Source organism: Ursus americanus, chromosome 14 (genome assembly GCF_024610735.1).
Source record: "Ursus americanus isolate L20-20 chromosome 14, mUrsAme1.1.p, whole genome shotgun sequence".
In the NCBI taxonomy this organism is placed as follows: Eukaryota; Metazoa; Chordata; class Mammalia; order Carnivora; family Ursidae; genus Ursus; species Ursus americanus.
The window spans coordinates 51,927,633-51,948,083 of NC_142140.1; the positions used below are offsets into that span (position 1 = coordinate 51,927,633).

General features: G+C 56.0%; 2 protein-coding genes across 5 annotated transcripts; both read left to right on the top strand.

The window, feature by feature from the left end:
- Positions 1–487: 487 nt before the first annotated feature.
- Positions 488–13,480, top strand: RGL3 (ral guanine nucleotide dissociation stimulator like 3). Of its 3 annotated transcripts, XM_045774545.2 has the most exons (19): positions 488–614; positions 1,071–1,184; positions 1,828–2,051; positions 2,181–2,234; positions 2,352–2,566; positions 6,235–6,377; positions 6,479–6,694; positions 7,417–7,520; positions 7,624–7,708; positions 8,932–8,988; positions 9,097–9,183; positions 9,382–9,414; positions 9,501–9,622; positions 10,362–10,457; positions 10,558–10,626; positions 10,715–10,811; positions 11,456–11,608; positions 11,700–11,814; positions 12,850–13,480. In XM_045774545.2, the coding sequence occupies exons 1-19, from the start codon at positions 582–584 to the stop codon at positions 12,966–12,968; spliced, it is 2,136 nt and encodes a 711-aa protein (XP_045630501.1). In that variant the 5' UTR covers positions 488–581; the 3' UTR covers positions 12,969–13,480. The 3 variants fall into 3 exon arrangements, with proteins under 3 accessions (XP_045630501.1, XP_045630500.2, XP_045630503.2); XM_045774544.2 differs by lacking the exons at positions 488–614; positions 1,071–1,184 and having other exon boundaries at positions 1,293–2,051; XM_045774547.2 differs by lacking the exons at positions 488–614; positions 1,071–1,184; positions 11,700–11,814; positions 12,850–13,480 and having other exon boundaries at positions 1,293–2,051; positions 10,362–10,453; positions 11,456–11,595.
- A 79-nt stretch (positions 13,481–13,559) lies between these two features.
- Positions 13,560–20,222, top strand: EPOR (erythropoietin receptor). Of its 2 annotated transcripts, none has more exons than XM_045774606.2 (8): positions 13,560–15,431; positions 16,259–16,394; positions 16,796–16,974; positions 17,053–17,210; positions 17,671–17,836; positions 17,909–17,996; positions 19,061–19,148; positions 19,242–20,222. In XM_045774606.2, exons 1-8 carry the CDS (start codon positions 15,317–15,319, stop codon positions 19,851–19,853), a joined length of 1,542 nt encoding a protein of 513 aa, XP_045630562.1. In that variant the 5' UTR covers positions 13,560–15,316; the 3' UTR covers positions 19,854–20,222. The 2 variants fall into 2 exon arrangements, with proteins under 2 accessions (XP_045630562.1, XP_045630563.1); XM_045774607.2 differs by having other exon boundaries at positions 17,671–17,824.
- Positions 20,223–20,451: the final 229 nt, after the last annotated feature.

Genomic DNA, 20,451 nt, shown 5'->3' on the forward strand with positions numbered 1-20,451 from the left:
AGCCTGTGCTGGCCTCAGAATCGCGCAATAAAGGTCACCAACCAGCCCCCTGGGTATTTGCCTCTCCTAGACCCTGCACCTCCTCAAAGACTGCTGCCCCGAAAATCCAGGGCACAGATTCCACCTTCTCTGACCTGGGGAGTAAGGACTCCCCATCAGCTGGGGACGCAGATTGAACACCCCCCTCCAGGATAATAAGAGATACTCCCACACTTGGAGCGAAACAGCCCTCCCCATTTGAGGACAGGGTACTCTCCTCCCCAGGGATGCAGACTGGCCCCCCACTTAGCTACACACGCTAGCTCAACCACACCTGGAGACAGAAAAGAACCTTTCCCTGGGAGAGAGGTGACCTTTCTCCTGGGCACAGATTGGTACACAACTATAGGGAGAGCCGGGACCTCACCTCCGTGGGCTTGGGGTCCAGCTGGGGGCATCCGAGAGCCACGGGACCCGCCCCGCCCCTGCACGGCCCGGTCGCCCCGCCCTACCCCGCGGGCCCCAACGCCCGGCCACTGCCCGCCGCCCGTCGGCCCTTCCGCCTCACTCAGCTGCGCCGTGGAGCGGGACGGGCACAGGCCATGGATCGGACAGCGGGCAAGGAGCTCGCCCTGGTAAGGGGACCAGGGGTCCCGGACCCCACGTTCCTAGCGACCCTGAGGTCCAAAAACCCCAGGTCCCGCCTTCCGGACCCTATCTCCCAGCAAATCGGACCCTTCGTACGGGCCCACGAGTTCCAACCTTGGGCCTCCCGGCCCCTGCTCCACTGCAGTGGCTGGTACCTCTTAAGGATAGGGGGCGTCTCTGAGCTCATCTACAGGAGGGGACAGAAACAGATTCCGTGAGCCTGGACCCTGGGACGTCCCTAGATGCCACTCCATCTTCTCAGGACAGAGGAGGAGGGTCCCCGCGGCGCCGAGGGGACTGCCCTAGACAGGGACCCCGCCCCGAGTCTCGCTGAGTCTGACCGGGAAGGGGGAATGGTGCTAGAAGGCCCGGCTTGAGTCCGCACGGGAGAGGGGGGACGGTCGGGGGGCCCCCCACGGCCCTGAGCCGGTCTCCGCGTCCAGGCGCCGCTGCAAGACTGGGGCGAGGAGACCGAGGACGGAGCGGTGTACAGCGTCTCCCTTCGTCGGCAGCTCAGTCAGCGCTTGAGCCCGGGGGCAGGGCCCAGGGGTAGCCAGGTGAGGCAGGGGAGGGAGGGGAGGGGTGGAGCGGGGAGGGAGACGACCAGGTGAGGGCGGGGCCGAGTGGAGGGGCCTGGAGGAAAAGAGGCGGGGGCAAAGCCGAGGGGCGGAGCTGAGGCCCGAGTGAAGGGCGGGGCTTACAGGCGCCCAGGTGAGGGTAGAAAAGCACCTGGGGGCGGCCAGGTGAGTGGGGTTGATGAGTGCGGCGGCCCCCAGGCGGCCCGGTTCCGCAGCGGGACCTGGGGACTAAACTGGACGGCGGGGCCTAAGTCGGCCAGGTTTAACGGGGCGGAGCTGGAGGGGAGGGATGGTCTTTTGAAGCCCCCGGGTGCGAGCGGGCTGGGGTGGAGGGCTGGGACCTGGGATCTGGAACGATCAGCGAAGCGCGGCTGGAGAGCTGGGAGCAGCCTGGGAGGGCCGAGTAAGTGAGGGCATGGGGCGGGGCCTGGGGGGACGACCGTGTCCAGGGCGGGTTGCGAGGGTCACTTGGGTGTGGAGCAGAATCATGAGTCCAGGAGGCAGGGTTCAGAGAAATGCGCAAGACCAGATGCAAGAGTGGTACTTAGCGATGGGTGTGATTGGAAAGGGTGTGCTCTGGGGGCCACTCTTGTGTCTCTTCGCCGCCTCCTTGCCCCCCCAGGCCCCCAGCCCCGCTGCGGATGCCTTCCTCCATTATCGCACGAGCAAGGTGCGGGCGCTGAGGGCGGCGAGGCTGGAGCGGCTGGTGCGGGAATTGGTGTCTGGAGACCACGAGCAGGACCCGGGCTTCGTGCCTGCCTTCCTGGCCACCCACAGGGCCTTTGTGTCCACCGCCCGTGTGCTGGGCCTTCTCCTGCCACCACCGCCGCCGCCCCTGCCTCCAGGGTCAGTACCGATGGGAAACCTCCGCGTTCCCACCCCCAGACTCTCACCTGGGTACTCGATCCGGCATTCCCGCCCCCTAAGCGCCCCCTAGCCTCCCTCTTCACCTGATGGGGGAGTTGCTTTTCCCAGGATAAAGGTCAAGAAGACAGAGGGAGGATGTCTGCGTGTCAACAAGAATTTAAGGTTGGTCTCCCATAGGTGAGGGTGGGGGTCCTAGAGGCCCAAGGTCACCTCTGAGGTGTGGGGGCTCCCGAGGTCCAGAGCTTCGGGCTGGTCTCTGAGGCCCCCCACTCTGGCCAGGGCTGTGGTGTCCGTGCTGGGCTCCTGGCTGCGGGATCACCCTCAGGATTTCCGGGATCCCCCTGCCCACTCGGACCTAGGCAGTGTCTGCACTTTTCTGGGCTGGGCGGCCCCAGCAGGGCCTGAGGCCCAGGAGGCAGAGAAGCTGCTGGGAGATTTCCTGGAGGAGGCTGAGCGGAAGCAGGAAGAGGAGGAGCAGCCTGAGGCCTGGACAGGTGAGGGGAATGGGGCCCAGAGGCTTCTCCCCTCACAAAGTGACAAATCTTGGGCAAAGTTCTTAACCCCATCTGAGCCTTTGTTTCCCCACCTGTATAATGGGGGTATTGACCCTTTGTCTAACGTTTTAGCATTTGTCTCACACTTCCCCCTACACCTCCATCCTAACTACAAAAATGCTCTACCATTGGGTCAGGATGCCCTTGGTTTCTAGCTATAACTCAGGCCACTACTTACCTTAGGAGCCACAGAGACCTGGGTTCAAATCCCAGTTCTGCCATGTGCTGACTATGTGACCTTGGATAAGTCACTTCACTCTCTGAGCCTCTATTTCCTTATCTGTGAAATGGGGATGATAATAGTATTTCCCTCATTGACCTCTTTATTCATTCAAAAAATAGTTAGCTACTGGCTCTTGGCAGGAGAACTGGACAGGAGCTCCCAGTTCCCCAGGGAAGACAACAGTAAACCAGTAAATAAGTAAAGAGTGAGGGCTTGACAAATAGTATTATTTTCATCATTGTTATCACTGATTCTTACTTATTAGAATCTATCACATAAAGTGAAAAGAAGTAAGAGCACATACTGATATGTTCTTGTAGAGTAAGTTATTAGCAAACTATCTGGTCCTTTAATAGAGTTTGCCAAACTTTGTTGTAGAGAGCTTTTGGGGAGTGGGAAAAAAATATCTACATACTTCATCCATCCTTCATCCAGGCCTTTGTTCAACTTGTCCCTTTCTCTGATCTCCAAGCAAATATATCCTCCCACTCTGCATCCCTGCCTGCCTCATTTTTCTGCACAGCACTCATTGGCCTTGTCCCTGACTCTGTCCCCAGGGGCAGAAAAAACCAAGATTTGTTGATTGAATAATTGCATCCTGCTTATAAGGTATCATCTTTCATCCATCTGTGTTTGACCTGATCCCCATCTCAAAAGCATCTAAATCCCTAATCCCCGTCCTTTAATCCTCAGATTAAAGTGGCTACATCCCTCTCTGCTTTACAAAGTAGCAGCCACTTATTTCTCCCTGGTGACAAAATCTTATTTATATATAGTTTATCCCTCTGTCTTCCCCCTTGGTTCTTAAGCATCCTTCTTCCTCTGCCAGCAGGATTTCACCAGCTGATTCCAAACCACTAGAGCTACACAGTCCCACGGGGCAGCTGATAGCTGCGTGTAGTTATTGAAATTGAACTTAAAATTAAAATTTCAGTTACTGGTCACACTAGCCACATTTCGAGTGCTCAGTAGCCACATTGGACAGCACGAGTAGAAAATATCTCCACCATTGCAGAAAATTCTATTGAAAGTACCACTCTAGGGTATGAGTTCTTGAGGTCAGAGGAGTACGTGAACATTTATTGGACACCTACTGCATGCCCTGCTCTGGGATGTACTTTATTTTAACATCTTTATTTTGGGATTACTTTTTACTATGAAAAATTGCAGACATACAGAAAAGTAGAGAGAATAGTATAAAGAACACTCAGACACCCATTGCTCATTTTTAACAGTTATGAATTTGACACAAACATTTTTTTTCAGGATGATTTGAAAACAAATTGGACTTAAGACACTTCACATGTAAATACCTTGCTATGCACCTTAACTGACAAGAACTTTTATTAGGATTTTTTTTAACATAACCTTGTGTGCACAATAATTTCCAACAAAATCAGCAATAATTACTTAATATCAAAAATTTTCCAGTCCTGGAGTGCCTGGGTGGCTCAGTCAGTTAAGCGCCCAACTCTAGATTTTGGCTCAGGTTATGACCTCAGGGTTGTGAGATTGAGCCCCAAGTCAGTCTCCACATGCTGGGCATGGAGCCTGCATAAGATTCTCTCTCTCCCTCTCTCTCTGCCCCTCTCCACCCTGCTCTCTCTCTTTCTCTCTCTTAAAAAACAAAAACAAAAACAACAACAACAAAAAAACAGTCCAGATTCAAATCCCCCCATTGTCCCTAAATTGTCTTTTTTTTTACAGTTGTTTCTTCAAAATCCAAACATCTGTTCAAGGCACTTTGTCTTTCATTTCTTTTTTTTATGCATTTATTTAAGATTTTATTTATTTGACACAGAGAGAGACAGCAAGAGAGGGAACACAAGCAGGGGGAGTGGGAGAAGCAGGCTTCCCACTGAGCAGGGAGCCCTATGCGGACTCGATCCCAAGAACGGAGCCGAAGACAGACGCTTAACGGCTGAGCCACCCAGGCGTCTCATAGTCTTTCATTTCTTAAGTCTCTTTTGTTCAATGACAATCTCCCTTTGCCTTTTGTTTAATGTCATTAGGGGAAAAAATGAGTCATTCGTCCTGAGGAGTGTCTCACCTTCTCCATTTACCTGTTTGCTGTCTCATGGTGACATGTTGCATGTTCCTCTATCCCCATATTTGCCATCAGATCTGCAGATTTGATTAGCTTAGGTGCAATTTTTTTTCCAATGCCAACTTTTTAAAGCTAGTACTTTGCAATGCCATCTGTCCTCATTTGAAGTGAAGGACCGATAATTAAGTGGACTTATAAAGATAATTTTAAAATAATAATATGGTGCTGTAACTATAATATGGAGGAGAAATAAAGTGAAAGCAGTTTACACAATAATAAACTATGCTTGTTGCTATGTATGTCAGCCCTTGGGCATGTCTTACTAGGACATGTGATGAAGTCGTCTGGAGCCTTTGTCTCTTACAGCGTCACGGTGAATGTGACAGCCACAAACCCCAACTAATGCAGGGGAGAATGAGCCACACAGGTGTAGTAGCATAAACACTGGTGACCTCGCTTTCTAGAATGGTGAACAACACTCGTAATTTCCAAACAAAACAGAGCCCAGACTTTGGCAGTTCCTGCATTCGTGGAGCCAAACTAATGAGTGTTTATGAGCAAGATAGTTGGGTTCCAGGTGCAGATTATTGTAAACAGGTTTTCCAAGGACACAAATGTCTTGGAGGGACACCTGGAGGCTGAGTGGCACAAATTCACTGTGCAGGTCGGCCCCCTTGTGGCAGAGTTCAACTTCAAAATGTCCCCTAGGGGGCGCCACCATAGAATCCCACTAGGGAAAAATCATTCCTATTTATTGAGTACTTTATAGCAGTCTGGTATGTATGAGCTCTAATTTTTTTTTTAAATCCAGATAAAGAAATCAAGGCACGCGGTAGTTAAAGGGTTTGCTTTAGTTGACATAGCAAGCCTGGGGGACAAGTTCGGATTTGAACTTGGGACTGACAATAGCCTTCCCTTAACTACAAAGTTATACCACCTCTCCCTGCAAGAATAGGGCAGACAGATCTTATTTTAATATAGGTTCAAAAATAAAACCACCTCTCTTTTCCACTCTAGACTTTAAGCACCTGCCCTGCCATTTCCTGAAGGTGGGACTTAGGGCAAATTGTTCCTGCCTCAGTTTCTCCATCCATGGGAGGCAGATAATAGTACTTCCCTCACTGGGTTAGTGTGCTAAATCACCAAGGGTGAATCATCACCTTAGGTGCTAAATGAATGTTACCATTGCTCTGACACCCTTGAAAATACCCAGGGAGGTTTCCGCTTTGCAGATTAGGAAAGTGAGACTCAGAGACGCTAAAGAATTTGTTCAAGGTCACACAGCCAGTCCTGGATTCAAACTTCAGAGTTTTTAACCCCCCTCTAATACACCCTCAGGACCTCCCGGAGCTGCCCAGACCCCCTGCCCAGACTCCCTGGAAGGCTGCTCAGAAGAGGAGGAAGGACTGGTGCCGGAAGGCCCTGAGCTCCTAGACTTTAGTGTAGACGAAGTGGCCGAACAGCTAACGCTGTTGGACGCGGTGAGCACCGGGCAGGGGCGCAATTGTGAGCCAGATTCCTTTGAGCACAGATCCTACCCACCTACCCGCCCCCCCCCCACCCTCCACCTCCCTCCTCCCAGGAGCTCTTTTCGCGCGTGCGGCCCTGTGAGTGCCTGGGCTCCGTGTGGTCACAGCGCGACCGTCCAGGGGCCGCAAGCACTGCCCCCACGGTGCGCGCCACTGTGACCCAGTTCAACATGGTGATCGGTTGCGTGCTGGGCTCCGTGCTGGGAGAGCAGAGCCTGGCCGCCCCACAGAGGGCGCAGCGGCTGGAAAAGTGGATCTGTGTCGCCCAGGTGCGTGTTGGCAGGGAAGGGGACGTGGGGGCGGGGCATGGGGGTGGGGACGAGGCCTGGTGAGAGACAGGGGACCCGAGGGGGAAGGCAGAAGACAAGGGTCTGGGAATGAGGGGAGGGTTGGGGTGAGGAGGTGCCCCTAAGGGAAACCCTAGGCGGGGCCCAGGGCTGGGGCCGGGGCTGCTGAGGGACACTGGGTGGGCCAAGGAATAAGAGGATGGGATGGGAGGGGGTAATGGGAAGGGGGGTGGGTTGGAGGAGGAACCACGCCCAGAGAAGGGGGCTGTGGTCCCGAAAGAGACTGTGCGGGGGCGGGTCTAGAGCCTCAAGGCTGAAGGAGAGAAAGAAATGGGGCCCCAGGAGAGTGGGAGGGTGGTAAGGGAGGAAGGAAACGGGGTAGATGGTTGATACCCAGGGTGAGCCATAGGTTCGGGGAGGAGAGGTCTGGGTCCAGGAGAGATACTGTGGGCACGTCTAAGAGGAGAAGTAAGGAGTGGGGACAAAGGCAGCCAAGGTGAGATGTAGGGAATGGAGGGGCAGCTGGGGGAGGGGCTGGGGCTGCAGGTGGGGGAGGGAAGAGGGTCCTGAGGAGTGAGGCTGAGTCCTGGTAGCCTGTCAGCTAGTCTGTAGGGTTTCTGACCTGGGGTCAGAAGTCTCGGATCAAAGGTGAATCATAGCTGGGGGTCAGGCGTGGGGTGTCACCGGCTCCCCCCGCTCCGCAGCGCTGCCGGGAACTGCGGAACTTCTCCTCGCTGCGCGCGATCCTGTCCGCCCTGCAGTCTAACCCCATATACCGGCTCAAGCGGAGCTGGGGCGCCGTCAGCAGGTGAGGAGGGGGAGGGGGCTTGTCTCTGAGGCGCCACGTCCTCCCCAGCGCAGCTCTGACCTTCCCAGCCGCTGACCCCTGACCCCTCCCCTGACCCCCCCAGGGAACGGTTATCCACTTTCAGAAAACTTTCGCAGATTTTCTCCGATGAGAACAACCATCTCAGCAGTAGAGAGATTCTTTCCCAGGTAAAGATGGGTGTGGACCCCGAGGATCCCAGGCCCAAAAAGGAGACCTGGGGCTGGGAACCGGGAACCGCTTCTCGTCAAAACATTCAGTGACCTTTCATTACGCCTCAGCGATGACCTTCCCCTTGTTAGTGGGCTGCGCTCCGGGCTGCGGCCCTCCTGATAGCTCACGCTCAGTGACTGCCTTATTTATCCATTCAACAAGTACCAGAAGTTACATTGAAAAGGTCACCCGAGGCCAGAGTCATAGCAAGGAGTAAAGCTAAAAAAAAAAAAAAAAGTACTTGGACTTGACTTTGATAAGCAAAACTAAAAATTGTCTGCCAGCAAGGCTGACTTACTGTAGGCAAGATTGAGATTCTAACAGTCATTGGATGCTGGTTCTTAGGGTGAATCCAGAATACGCAGAATGTGAATCCTGTTCCTTCAGCCCAGAACATTCTTCCCATTCACCTTCTGCGGGTCTCGTTCCGCTTGCTCCTTTATTGCCCTTCCCTCTGCCTGCTACCCGTGGAGCTCCGTTGTTGCTGTCTCTCCCTTGCTAATGTCTGCTCTGGGAGGCCAGAATTTTTGTCTCACTGCTGCCTCCCCAGTGCTCCGAACAGTGCCTGGCCCAGGGTAGCTGCTCAGTAAATATCTGCGAAGGAATGACTGTCCCAAATAAGGATAAGCGTCTGCCTTCGGCTCAGGGCGTGATCCCGGCGTTCTGGGATCGAGCCCCGCATCAGGCTCCTCCACTGGGAGCCTGCTTCTTCCTCTCCCACTCCCCCTGCTTGTGTTCCCTCTCTCGCTGGCTGTCTCTCTCTCTGTCAAATAAGTAAATAAAATCTTTAAAAAAGAGAGAGATCAAGGAACAGGGAGCTCTGAATTCAGCACCTGCCGTGTACAGGCACTGAGCCGGGAGACCTCACCGTGAACCTGACGGACAGGCTTCCTGCCCTGGGGAGAAATCAGGCCGTAAATAGGGAGACACACCGCACAATTAATAGCCGCTGGCAATTATATAATTAATTACAGACAGAGTGATGCTATGAAGGCAGGGTGCAGGGCATTGCCGGGGGATGGATGACAGGCCGGCGCCTCGTTCAGTTTTCCTTGGGTTTGGCCTTTACAACCCGCGGGTGGTTGCTGAAAGCAAAAGAGGTGTATATGGTGGGTCTTGAGGCATCTCCCCTGAGGGAAGGGTCAGAGAGACCCCAGGACTGCTCTTCCCTTCCTTCCAGGAGGAGGCCACAGAGGGCCCCCAAGAGGAGGACACCCTCCCAGGAAGCCTGCCCCCAGTGAGTGAGGTGGTTTGGGATGGGGGCCAAGCAGGATCCCCACAGTATGGGGTGGTATGTGATGGGGTCAGTGATGGCTGAGAGTGACTGAAGTTCTGGGGACCACAGAAACTGCCCCCAGGCCCTGTCCCCTACCTTGGCACCTTTCTCACGGACCTGGTTATGCTGGACACAGCCCTGCCGGACATGCTGGAGGTCTGACCCCTGACCCTTGACTCCTGACCCCAGCCTGTCCTGACATCCCACCCTTGACCCTGCCCCCACTCCATACCCGAGCCCCCACTCCCTACCCCAGGCCCCTTAGTGCAATGGGACTCCTGACATCCCAGCCCCTGACCTTGACCCTCAATCCTTGATTCTGGAGGCTCCAGTTCAGACAAACTTTGCCCCCAGGGGGATCTCATCAACTTTGAGAAGAGGAGGAAGGTGAGTGACACTGAGGTGGGCACCTGGGTGGGGGGGGCAGGCTGGGGGCAGGGCAGGGATGGGTTCTGAGAGGCCGCCCCCCTCAGGAGTGGGAGATCCTGGCCCACATCCAGCAGCTGCAGGAGCGGTGTCGGAGCTACCGCCTGAGTCCCCGCGCCCCTGTCCTGGCTGCCCTGCGCGCCCAGCGCCAGCTCGGCGAGGAGCAGAGGTGACCCCCTCCCCCGCACCGTGGCCCAGCCCAGCCCCCACCCTGGCTGATTCTGGCTGGCACACTGGACCACTTACCCCACGTACCTCTCCAACTCCTCAGGCACCCTCCTGAGCCCTGACCCCTATCCCGTGACCTTGCACCTTCTCCAGCCCAGTGAGGGCCCCAGTTCACCTCCGACCTCCAATTCTGACCCCATCTGACTTTCTGACTTCAGCCTTTAATGTACGGCTGGCCATTCCACTCACCTGTCCCATCTGTTCTCTTCCCCACCTTCTGACCCTGTCTGACCTATGACCCCATTTGTAACCCCAGTCTGAATCTCTAAGCCCAGTCATTTTTCCCTAGTTCTGAATAACTGACTCCAATTTTGGTGTATATTTGATGACCCAACTCAACTATCCCATTTGTTTCTATTCATTCTGTCGAATCCATTACCCTAATCATTGACGCCAATGATTATTTGACCTTGAACTCTCTGACCAAATTCTACTCCTCAGTCCCACTCTGCGAATCCCTGTGTAACCTCCCAACCAAGCTGTCCCATCTCATTCCTAATAAGACCCTGATGCCATAATAACCCCCCATTTGCTACCCCGACCCTGACATTTGGTGCCCAACCCCCCCCACTCCCCCCCCCCCACACCCACAGTGCAGCTCCCAGCTGATTCTAGCTTTCATCTCATTCCTTGCCGCTTCCTGGCCCCAACCCACCCCGAAGTGAACCTTGTCTCCTCAGCTACCGAGTCTCCCGTGTCATTGAGCCACCCGCTGCCTCCTGCCCCAGCTCCCCACGCATCCGGCGGCGAATCAGCCTCACCAAGCGCCTCAGTGCGTGAGTCTTGGGGTGTGCCGGGGGGTGATGGGTGCAGAGATGGGAGGCTGCTCCTGGGACCGAGTCTGGGCTCATCCTCATCCCTTGTCTCTGCCTTTAGAAAGCTGTCCCGAGAGAGGGGCTCATCCCCTGGAGGGAGTCCTGGGGACCCCTCATCCCCCACCTCCAGGTGAGCATCCCAGTTAGTGAAAGGACTGGAGATGGCAGGGTCAGAGGTCAGGGCAGCCACTCGACCTCAGGCTCTGCATCTCCCCCAGTCTGTCCCCAGGGTCCCCCCCATCTAGTCCTAGAACCAGAGACCCTCCTCCTGGCAGTCCCCCGGCCTCTCCAGGGCCCCAGGGCCCTAGCACCAAGGTACGAGGCCTGCCTGTGTGCCTGTGTGCCTGTGTGCCTGTGGGCATCCAGGGCTCTGTGTGTGTGTGTGTGTGTGTGTGTACATGGGATTTCACAGCCGGGCATGTACATCAGAGACTGTACAGGTGCTTGGCTGGGCACTCTGGGTGTCTGTCTGTCCAGGAGAACGTGTGCATCTCATGGCCCTATTTGAGGGACTATCCCTCGGTCTGGCTAATGCACAGATCTGGGTGAGTTAGCTCACCCACGGGGCACTCCGGGGTGTGATTATACTTTTGAAAGGATATGCGTGTCCCCAGGAATTGGCATGCCTAGAGGGGACACACGGGCATAAATATCACCATACCCATGGGACCCTGAGTGGGGCTGTCCACAGACCAGCGGATGTTCCGCAGTTACAGGCACGTGCGTGTACTTGCTGCCCTCTGTGCACGCAGGACTTCTTGTGTGTGGACACAGCTTTGTGCTGTGTTTACGGGTCATGTGTAAATTTGTTTTTGTCACAGGGCACGAAGGTCTGTATGTGATGGGATTGCAGAGATGCGGGCTTGTGAGTGTGGCCTAATTGCCTGTCCCCAGGCTCCGCTTGTGTAAGGGGACATGTAACTCTCCCACCACTCAGCCCCCACCCCTCCTGCCTACAGCTGCCCTTGAGCCTGGACCCGGTGGGCCCCCGGCCCTTGGCTTTGCCCCCGAGCAGCTCTCACATCTCCTTACCGGGGCAGCAGGGATCGGAGGCTCGAGTCATCCGCGTCAGCATTGACAATGACCACGGGAACCTGTATCGGAGCATCTTGGTGAGGGAGGGGTTGGGCCAGGAACCTGCTGGGGCAGCCCTGCCCCCTGGGGCTTGGCGGTCACACCTCACCACCCACCTTCTTTTCCCAGCTCACCAGTCAGGACAAGGCTCCCAGTGTGGTGCAGCGAGCCCTGGAAAAGCACAATGTGGCTCAGCCCTGGGCCCGGGACTACCAGCTCTTCCAAGTCCTTCCTGGGGACAGGGGTGAGCAGGGACTGCGTGTGGGCTGGGCTGGGGGTTGTTAGCTTGGAGGGCAGCAGATTGACGAGGGTCAAGGCTGGTCTCACAGGGCCAGGAGGTGGCTCTGACACAGAGTAGGGATAAGATGAAGCAGGGTGGGTAAGAGGCAGGAGAAATATGTGCCTCGATTTTGCGGGGTCATGAGATTGCCTTGGCTTTGTGAGCGAAAGGGGCACTGAAGGTGTCTTTTTGGGATTTATGGGGAAATGAAATTGTCCAAGGTCGAATGGGAGAGGGAGGAAAGGAGGTTGTCTTGGCTTAAATTTGTAGGATCATGAGGTCATTCAGGCTCAGCCTGGTGGGGTAGGAGTCTAAAGGCGGTCTGGGCTTAAATCTGTGAGGAAATGAGCTTGCCCCGGCTCAGCATGGGGACTCTGATGTTATCTGAACTTGGCACGGGAGAGGGCCACATGGTAGTGAAATTCAGGGTAGGGGGGCACGATGTCATTCAGTACAGACACAGGTAGGAGGTCGCCCAGTTCTCAAGGAGAGGCAGGAAGGCGAGTTGCTAAAGGGCATGACATGAGGTCGGTGGGCCATTAGGAAGGAATACAGGAGGCTGTTTGGCTTTGGCTGGCAAGAGTGAGGGCTGTCAAGACTGTATAGGCTGGACGTAGGAAGTCAGCGGTTGTCCAAGGTCTTGGTGAGAGCAGCATGAACTCGGCTGGGAATTGGCTGGGGGGAAGGGTGGGGGAGTAGGAAGTCGTTTGGCTTGGGTAGACTTGAGGTTGTCCCACCTTGCAGCGCAGGTTGGACTCCAGAGGGAAGTGGCAGGAGGTTGCTCAGGTGTGTGGTGGGAGAGGCACGAGGTTGTGCAGGCTTTGAGTGGGAGGTTGTCCAGGTTCCAGTGAGAGGAGAGTGAGGTTGGCTTAGCACTGGCTGAAGGGACCCAGGGTGGTTCTGCAGAACAGACAGGTGAATGGCAGAAGGTTACCTAGGCCTTTTGTGGGCAAATATGAGGTTGTGCAGGCCTTTGACCATCATGTCCGCCCTGGCCAGAGCTCCTGATTCCTGACAACGCCAATGTCTTCTATGCAATGAGTCCAGTCGCCCCCGGAGACTTTGTGCTGCGGCGGAAGAAAGGGGCCCGGCACAGAACCACAGTCTCCTCAACCTGAGGGGGCCCCCTTCTCCCTCCAGGTCATGGGCCCCAGGGGCAGCTTCGGGCCTGGCTTTGATCACCATGGAAGTGGGGAAAGGGGTCCTCTCCCAGAGAGGTCCCATTCTCTAGTAAAGCCCATTGTGCTCTGTACCCCATGACTCCCCCACCTCCAACTTGAGCCCTTTGGACACCACCTCTCTGACCCTCTTGGCACCAGGTCCTCATTCCAGAGCCATCAGCCCATGGGTGGCAGGGTGAAAAGCTTCATCCCGTAAACATAGAGGGCAGGTAGGGTACGGGGGTGGGGGGGAGAGACCCTTCCCCAGAGAAATCTTGTAACTGGTGGAGACACATCAGAACTGACAGAAGTGGATGAAAATAGTGACCAAAGTTATGAAACAGGAGGTCTGTCTTGTCTGTTCTCAGCCCATGCCTCATGTTCTCTATCACGATAGAAATTAAAAACCAAAACCAATACCTGAAAAACTCTAAGAGCCTTATGAAAGGGTTTGGATGAGACATGACCAGATGCGGAGGGTGGGTGGGCTATCACACACACAGGGGTTGGGACTCCCCAGCGTTTGGGGGGGGGGGGGCGCTATGCTTCTTTTCTGCCACGTATATGGGAGAGTGAAGAAATGAAAATCCATTGGGATCAGAGACAAATACCATCATCACCCATAAGTCAATAGGGTGTGGAGATGAAAGGAGAGGGGTGCACGGTGTCTCTGAACTGGAGTAGGGCGAGGAAACTGAGAAGGCAGAGACAAAGGGAGCCATAGGGCCACCCACGACACAGTCATAACTAACAACAACCACAATCATAACAATGTGTTCACTGAGAAACTTCCACTCTGTGCCGAACACCAACCAGGGGGTTTATATCTCACTGTTTTTTTTTTTGTTGTTTGTTTGTTTGTTTTTAAGATTTTATCTATTTGAGAGAGAGAGAGCACGAGCAGGAGGGAGGGGCAGAGGGAGAGGGAGAAGCAGGCTCCCCACTGAGCAGGGAGCTGACGTGGGACTCGATCCCAGGACTCTGGGATCATGACCCAAGCCAAAGGCAGATGCCTAAGTGACAGAGCCATATAGGTGCCCCTTTATATCTCACTTTGGTCAGGGTTCTCTGTGCTTCAAGTGTTCAAAAACTCAGTCCAAACGGATGTGCAAAAAGGAAAACTAATGGCTCGCAGAAATGAAAAGTTCAGTGGGTGCCACTTCAGTCACAATTGGATCCAGGGATTCAGAAGATGTCATCAGGATTGTGTTGCTGTCTCTGGGCTCTGATTTGCTCTGAGAATGAAACTGTGTCCACCCCACACCCTGCACCCCACCAGATCCAATCACCCTCTATGGCAACAGAACCACCTCTGATTTTTAGCGGGCCACCCAAAGTAGAAAACTCATTTCCAGTCCCCCTGGAAGCAAAATGTGGTCATGTGACTAAGTCTAGGCCAATGGGATATGGGCAAATTCTTTTCCCCCAGTGACTTCGGGTAAAGTCCCAGGATGGAGGCTCATTGGATCCATCTGGGTCACATGCCCACCCTGAGCCAATCACGGTGCTCCAGGAAGCAGAGTGTTCTGACTGGCGAGTCTAGGGAGGGCAGGCGCGAACACCCGCCCCTACGCCAGGCAGGTACCCTTGTGGGGGTGTTTACCCTCGTTTGAGAAGCTCAACCCAAGTGAATAGCTTTCACCGTGTGTACTTTATTACTTTCCAGATTATTAAAAGAACTGCACATTCCTTATAAAATAAAATCCCAAGAGTAAAAAAAAAACTGTTTTCCAAAAAAATCACAAATCTCAATACCCAGAATATGTTATTTTATCAGTACAGGATCATAGGGTACATACCGTCTGGCCACACTGCCTAGGACCGTGCAAACACTCAACCGCCAGTCACTATTAGGATTATTTATTCCTTCCCAGACTGGGAAGAGATGTTGATTCGCACGATAATACCAGTATCTTACATTTTTGGAATGTTTGCTCTCTGCCAAGCCAGGTTTTACAGATGAGAAGGCAGAAGCTCAGATAAGTGACCTGTCCAGGGTCACACAGTAAGAGAGTGTGTCTGCCGCAGAACCCGGCACTGTTCCGGACCCCCAAGTGGCTGCGGGGGGGCCCCTGAGTGCCCCTGCCGCCTCCCGCGGGACCAGCAGGGCGGCCTCCTCCCGTTTATCTCAGCCCAGGCTGCGTGTAGTCCCGCCCCCTCGGGGGAGCTGCCACTTGGAGGCGCCTGGCCGGGAAGTGCCTGGTCAGCTGTGTCCGGCGGAGGCAGCTGCTGACCCAGCTGTGGATTGTGCCAGGGGCGGAAGGGGGGCAGGGGCCCTGGGCCCCCTGTCTCGGGGGGGTTGCATCATGGATCACCTCTGGGCGCGCCTCTGGCCTGGAGTCAGCTCTCTCTGTCTCTTGCTCGCTGGGGCTGCCTGGGCTTCCCCACCCAGACCTCTGGACCCCAAGTTTGAAAGTAAAGGTAAGGGTGGACCGGTGTTGGACCCCTGCACTAGGTCCTGGACGGCAATGCTCAGGCCTGAGCTTCCAGTCTGGGTCCTGAGGGCCATATTGGGTTCTGAACCTCCAGTTCTGGTCTTGGGGGCCAAGCTGGTCTCTGAACCTCTTAGACTGGGACCTGGTGTAGCATGCTGGGGTCTAAGACTCCAGACTGGGTCTGGAGGGGGACATAAGTTTCCCGTTTTATCTTTTCAGGGAGGCTGGGACATGATATATCTTAATGGGGCAAGGGCGGTGCTGGGTCTAGGCCTCGACGTCTAGAGTCCCCGAGGAGAGGGGGACCTTGCCGACCCTTCATTGAGGGAGGGAGGACAAAGCAGAGGGGCCGGGCCGCTGGAGACTGTAAACATGGTTTGTATGCGGGCGCCGGATCCTTTGGCCTGGGTTGAGGGAAGGGGCGGGGGAGGGGGTCACGGTTGGCGTTATCGGGCCGCCGGCAGCCTGCCGGGGCCGATAGGGGAGCCCGCCACCTCCGCACACATCCAGTGGCACTCCAGGCCAGGCCTGGGGCGGGGCCGGCACCTGGAGGCGGAGGCCTGGCAAGCTGCGCGCAGTCCAGCGCGTTGTGGGGTGGGCGGGGCTGTGTGTGGGAACAGTAAGGCAAGCAACCTGTGCTTGGGAGTTCGGGGGGCACCACCTCTGGGGACCCTTCCAAGGGCCCCGCTTGGGGTAGAGAGCGAGGCGGGGCGTTTTTCTTATCGGTTCACACAGGCAGCAGGAGGGAGGGGGAGGACGCGGTGGCCCGAAGCCTGGGCGCCCCCGACCCCCTCCCCTCGTTCCCACCCGCAGCGGCCCTGCTGGCTGCCCGCGGGCCCGAAGAGCTTCTGTGCTTCACCGAACGGTTGGAAGACTTGGTGTGTTTCTGGGAGGAAGCGGCCAGCGCCGGGGTCGGCCCCGACAACTACAGTTTCTTCTACCAGCTCGAGTGAGTGCAGCGAGGCAGGTGGAGCGCCCCCACGCACTGAGGAGGGGGCAAGTGGGCAGGACAGAGCGCGCCCCGGAGCTTGCGCTTTGGGATAGCTGCTGGTGGCAGGGGCCAGATGGCACCTACCAGGTGGTCACCGGTGGGAAGCCCGCGGGATCAGGGCTGACAGCCCGCCTAGCGAGCCTAGTGACTGGGGTTGGAACACTCCCGCGATCTCTGTTGGAGAGCAATCCCAAACTGTAGGGCAGGGACAGCAATCCCCCGATAGGACTAAGGCATCGCGTGGGTCGGGGCTGGGACGCCCCTCGGTCTTGCCCCAAATGCTCCCACGGTCCAGGCAATAACAGATTGTCGCCCCCCCCCCAATTGCTCCCTTGCCTCTCTGACTCCTTGACGCACAGGGGCGAGCCATGGAAGCCATGCAGCCTGCACCAGGCGCCCACGGCCCGCGGCGCTGTGCGTTTCTGGTGCTCGCTGCCTACGGCAGACACGTCGAGCTTCGTGCCCTTAGAGCTGCGCGTCACAGCGGTATCCTCGGGCGCTCCACGCTATCGCCGTATCATCCACATCAACGAAGTGGGTAAGTGCACAGGGAATGGGGACCTTGTCCGGTGAGGGAGTCTCGGTCACCGCCCACCTGATCAACCCCTCTCCTCAGTTCTCCTGGACCCCCCCGCGGGGCTGCTGGCGCGGCGGGCCGACGAGGGCGGCCACGTGGTATTGCGTTGGCTCCCGCCTCCTGGGGCCCCCGTGGCCAGCCTCATCCGCTACGAAGTGAACATCTCCTCTGGCAACGTCGCGGGGGGCGCACAGAAGGTGAGTCCGCCCCTACCGCCAGCCTCAGAGGCTGCGTGGTGGACAGCCCCGCCTCCTCCCTCCAAATCCCGCCCAGATGGTCACCACGGCCCCGCCCCCTGGCCTCGCCCCTCCAGACCCCGCCTCTGACGCCCGTCACCTCCCTGACCGAGACACCTCCACGCCCACTGACATGCCTTCTTTCCCAGTGCCTCCCCAGTCCACCTGGACCCAATTCCACTTACCCCAGTGACCCAAACACTAGACCCCTTCAAGGTCCCGATCCTCTAGGCTCGGGCCCCTCCGCCCTCTGCTCCCTGGAGCCGGGTCCGGATTGGCCCCGAGCCTTACTGGAAGACGCTTCTTGCTTTCATTGCCCTTTCCCCTCATGGCCTCGCTTGGGACCTGTTCTTCCTTTCTCTGATTGGCTCAGTGCCACCCCCCAGCCTTTCCTCTGATCGCCCCCCCCCCCCCCACCAAGGTGGAGATCCTGGATGGTCGTACTGAGTGCGTGCTGAGCAACCTCCGGGGTGGAACCCGTTACACCTTCATGGTACGCGCGCGTATGGCCGAGCCGAGCTTCGGTGGCTTCTGGAGCGCCTGGTCTGAGCCTGCGTCGCTGCTGACAGCTAGTGGTGAGGCTCCAGGTAGGGGCGCAGGAGGAGCTGGGGCGGAGCATGGGGCATTCCCACCACCCTGACTTCCCCCCTGCTCCCCAGACTTGGATCCCCTCATCCTGACGCTCTCCCTCATCCTTGTGCTCATCCTGCTGCTGCTGGCCGTGCTCGCCCTGCTCTCCCACCGCCGGTGAGCGCCCCATTCGGGCACCTAGCCCAGACCCCTCCCCACCGTTCTCCTTTTGCTGTGGAAAGCTAGGCTCAGAGACTGGAAGGCGTTTGCCCAGGGACACACAGTGAGGGGTCAGTGGCAGGGCTGGGGTGCAAGCGAGACCAACCCAGACTTAGTTAAAATTGCCTGGGAACATTCACCTGGTTTTTCTTCAGCCTCAGTGGCTGCTCCTTCTTGAATTCCTTTGCTTGTTCCTTTTCCCAATTTGGTCAACCTTTGTAAAATCCCCGGATGGGCTTAATGGAAAGATTCAACACCCTGAGTGCCTCCTGCCCCTGTTGTCAAGCTCCTATACATACGGAGTGCCAACTGTGTGCTAGGCACTGAGGAGCAAGTGGAAAACAAACATGTCCCTCACCTTGTGGATCTCATAGTTGAGTCAAACAACAAGGGAACCAATGGGTATTTGATTATGCATTGTGATAAGTGATATATCACAGAAACAAATGCAGCATGGGGACATGACAGGATGATCACAGAAGGCCTCGGGGAGGTGAATCAGAATGGAAACCTGCCTTCTAACGAAGGCAGCCACATGAAAAGTGAAAAGAAATAGCAAGTGCAAAGGCCCTGAGGTGGGAATGAGCTTGGAACATTGAGGCGGCTGCCAGGAAGGGCCCTGTGGCTAGAGCAGAATGTGTTAGGAGAGAGTGGTGAATGATGAGGTGAGGGAGGTGACAAGGGTCAGAACATGTCAGGCCATCTGCAGGGCTGTGTACGTGTGTGGGGGGGGGGTTGAATTTTATTCAGAGTACACTGGGGGAATATTATGGAAAGGAGTGAGAAGGGAAGGAACATCAGTGCATATTGAACTCCTATGCATCCTTCAAAACCCTGTTCCAGTCATCCACCTGTAGGCCTTGCAGGTGCAAGCCAGAGCCTCTGTTCCTTCGCCCCTATGCACTCCTCTGCCTCCACTGCGATCACAAGGGGCTAGGTCTATCTGTGCCCCTGCTCCTAAGGGGTACTGGTGGGTATTCAGTGACACATACCCATCTTCTTGGTTCTTTTGGCTTCACCAGGGCTCTGAAGCAGAAGATCTGGCCTGGCATCCCAAGCCCTGAGAGTGAGTTTGAGGGCCTCTTCACCACACACAAGGGTAACTTCCAGGTAGGTGGCGTGGTTGTCCCCTCAGGGCCTGGGGCATCCCTGCTCCTGCGGCTGAACCGCAGGTCTCTGAGCAGGCCGGTGCTGTTTCCCCAGCTGTGGCTGTACCAGAATGAGGGCTGTCTTTGGTGGAGCCCCTGCACTCCCTTTGCAGAGGACCCACCCGCCCCCCTGGAAGTCCTCTCTGAGCGCTGCTGGGGGGCAACACAGGCGGTGGAGCCAGGGGCAGAGGATGAGGGACCCCTGCTGGAGCCCGTGGGCAGTGAACGTACCCAGGACACCTACCTGGTGCTGGACAAGTGGCTGCTGCCCCGGAGCCCACCCAGTGAGGCTCTCCCGCGGCCTGATGGCGGTTTGGACACAGTGGCCATGGATAAAGGCTCCGAAGCATCCTCCTGCTCATCTGCTTTGTCCCTGAAGCCCGTGCCAGAGGGGACCTTGGGTACCAGCTTTGAGTATACCATCCTGGATCCCAGCTCCCAGCTCTTGCGCCCAAGGGCACTGCCCCCTGAGCTGCCCCCCACCCCACCCCACATAAAGTACCTGTACCTTATGGTGTCTGACTCTGGCATCTCAACTGACTACAGCTCAGGGGGCTCCCAGGGAGCCCAGGGGGACTCATCCAATGGCCCCTTCTCGAATCCTTATGAGAACAGCCTCATCCCAGGCGCTGAGCCTTCACCTCCCAACTACGTGGCCTGCTCCTAGGACTCCAGCCCTCAGATGCTTGACCAGCATGACCTCAACTGCTAGTCCAGGCCTAAGACTCATTGAGCAGGGTTGGTGAGGCCTCCCTCAGGACTAGGGGCACTGCGAACCTCGGCTTTCTGCCCAATCCATCCTGCTCAGTACATCCTTTCGGTATTTTAAAATGTATAGAGCTGTGTGTGTGTATGTGTGTATGCATGTTATGTGTGTGTATTTTTTTTTCCCATCATGACTTCTGCAAACATCCTATAAGCCCCGTCCTTCCCGGGGCCCAGGCCATAGGGGCAGCAGAAAAAGGCCTCGAGCTCTGTCTGAAATTCTGGATCTGGCAACGTGAATAATAATCATAATAAAATGAATCAGTCAGTATATGTTATATTAGCTGCCATAACAACTCCTCATATGAGTAACTTAACACATCAAATGCTTTCTCTCTCGTATTTCAGTGCAAACCTCTAGGTGGGCAGCCGTCTCTGGGATGAGTCGGAAGCCCAGACTCTTCTGGTCTGGAGCTTCACCATCCATCCCCCAGGGCCACCCTGAGGTTTTTGGATGGTCCTCTGCGTCCTGCCAACCAACAAGCAAAACAAACAGCAGA

Coding starts and splice junctions, on each gene's coding strand:
- RGL3 (XM_045774544.2), top strand. CDS start 1,621: ATGGGGCGGGGCCTGGGGGGACGACCGTGTCCAGGGCGGGTTGCGAGG. Junction 2,052..2,180: donor CCGCCGCCCCTGCCTCCAGG/GTCAGTACCGAT, acceptor TGCTTTTCCCAG/GATAAAGGTCAAGAAGACAG. Junction 6,695..7,416: donor AGTGGATCTGTGTCGCCCAG/GTGCGTGTTGGC, acceptor CCCGCTCCGCAG/CGCTGCCGGGAACTGCGGAA.
- EPOR (XM_045774606.2), top strand. CDS start 15,317: ATGGATCACCTCTGGGCGCGCCTCTGGCCTGGAGTCAGCTCTCTCTGT. Junction 15,432..16,258: donor CCCCAAGTTTGAAAGTAAAG/GTAAGGGTGGAC, acceptor TCCCACCCGCAG/CGGCCCTGCTGGCTGCCCGC. Junction 17,837..17,908: donor AGCTAGTGGTGAGGCTCCAG/GTAGGGGCGCAG, acceptor CCTGCTCCCCAG/ACTTGGATCCCCTCATCCTG.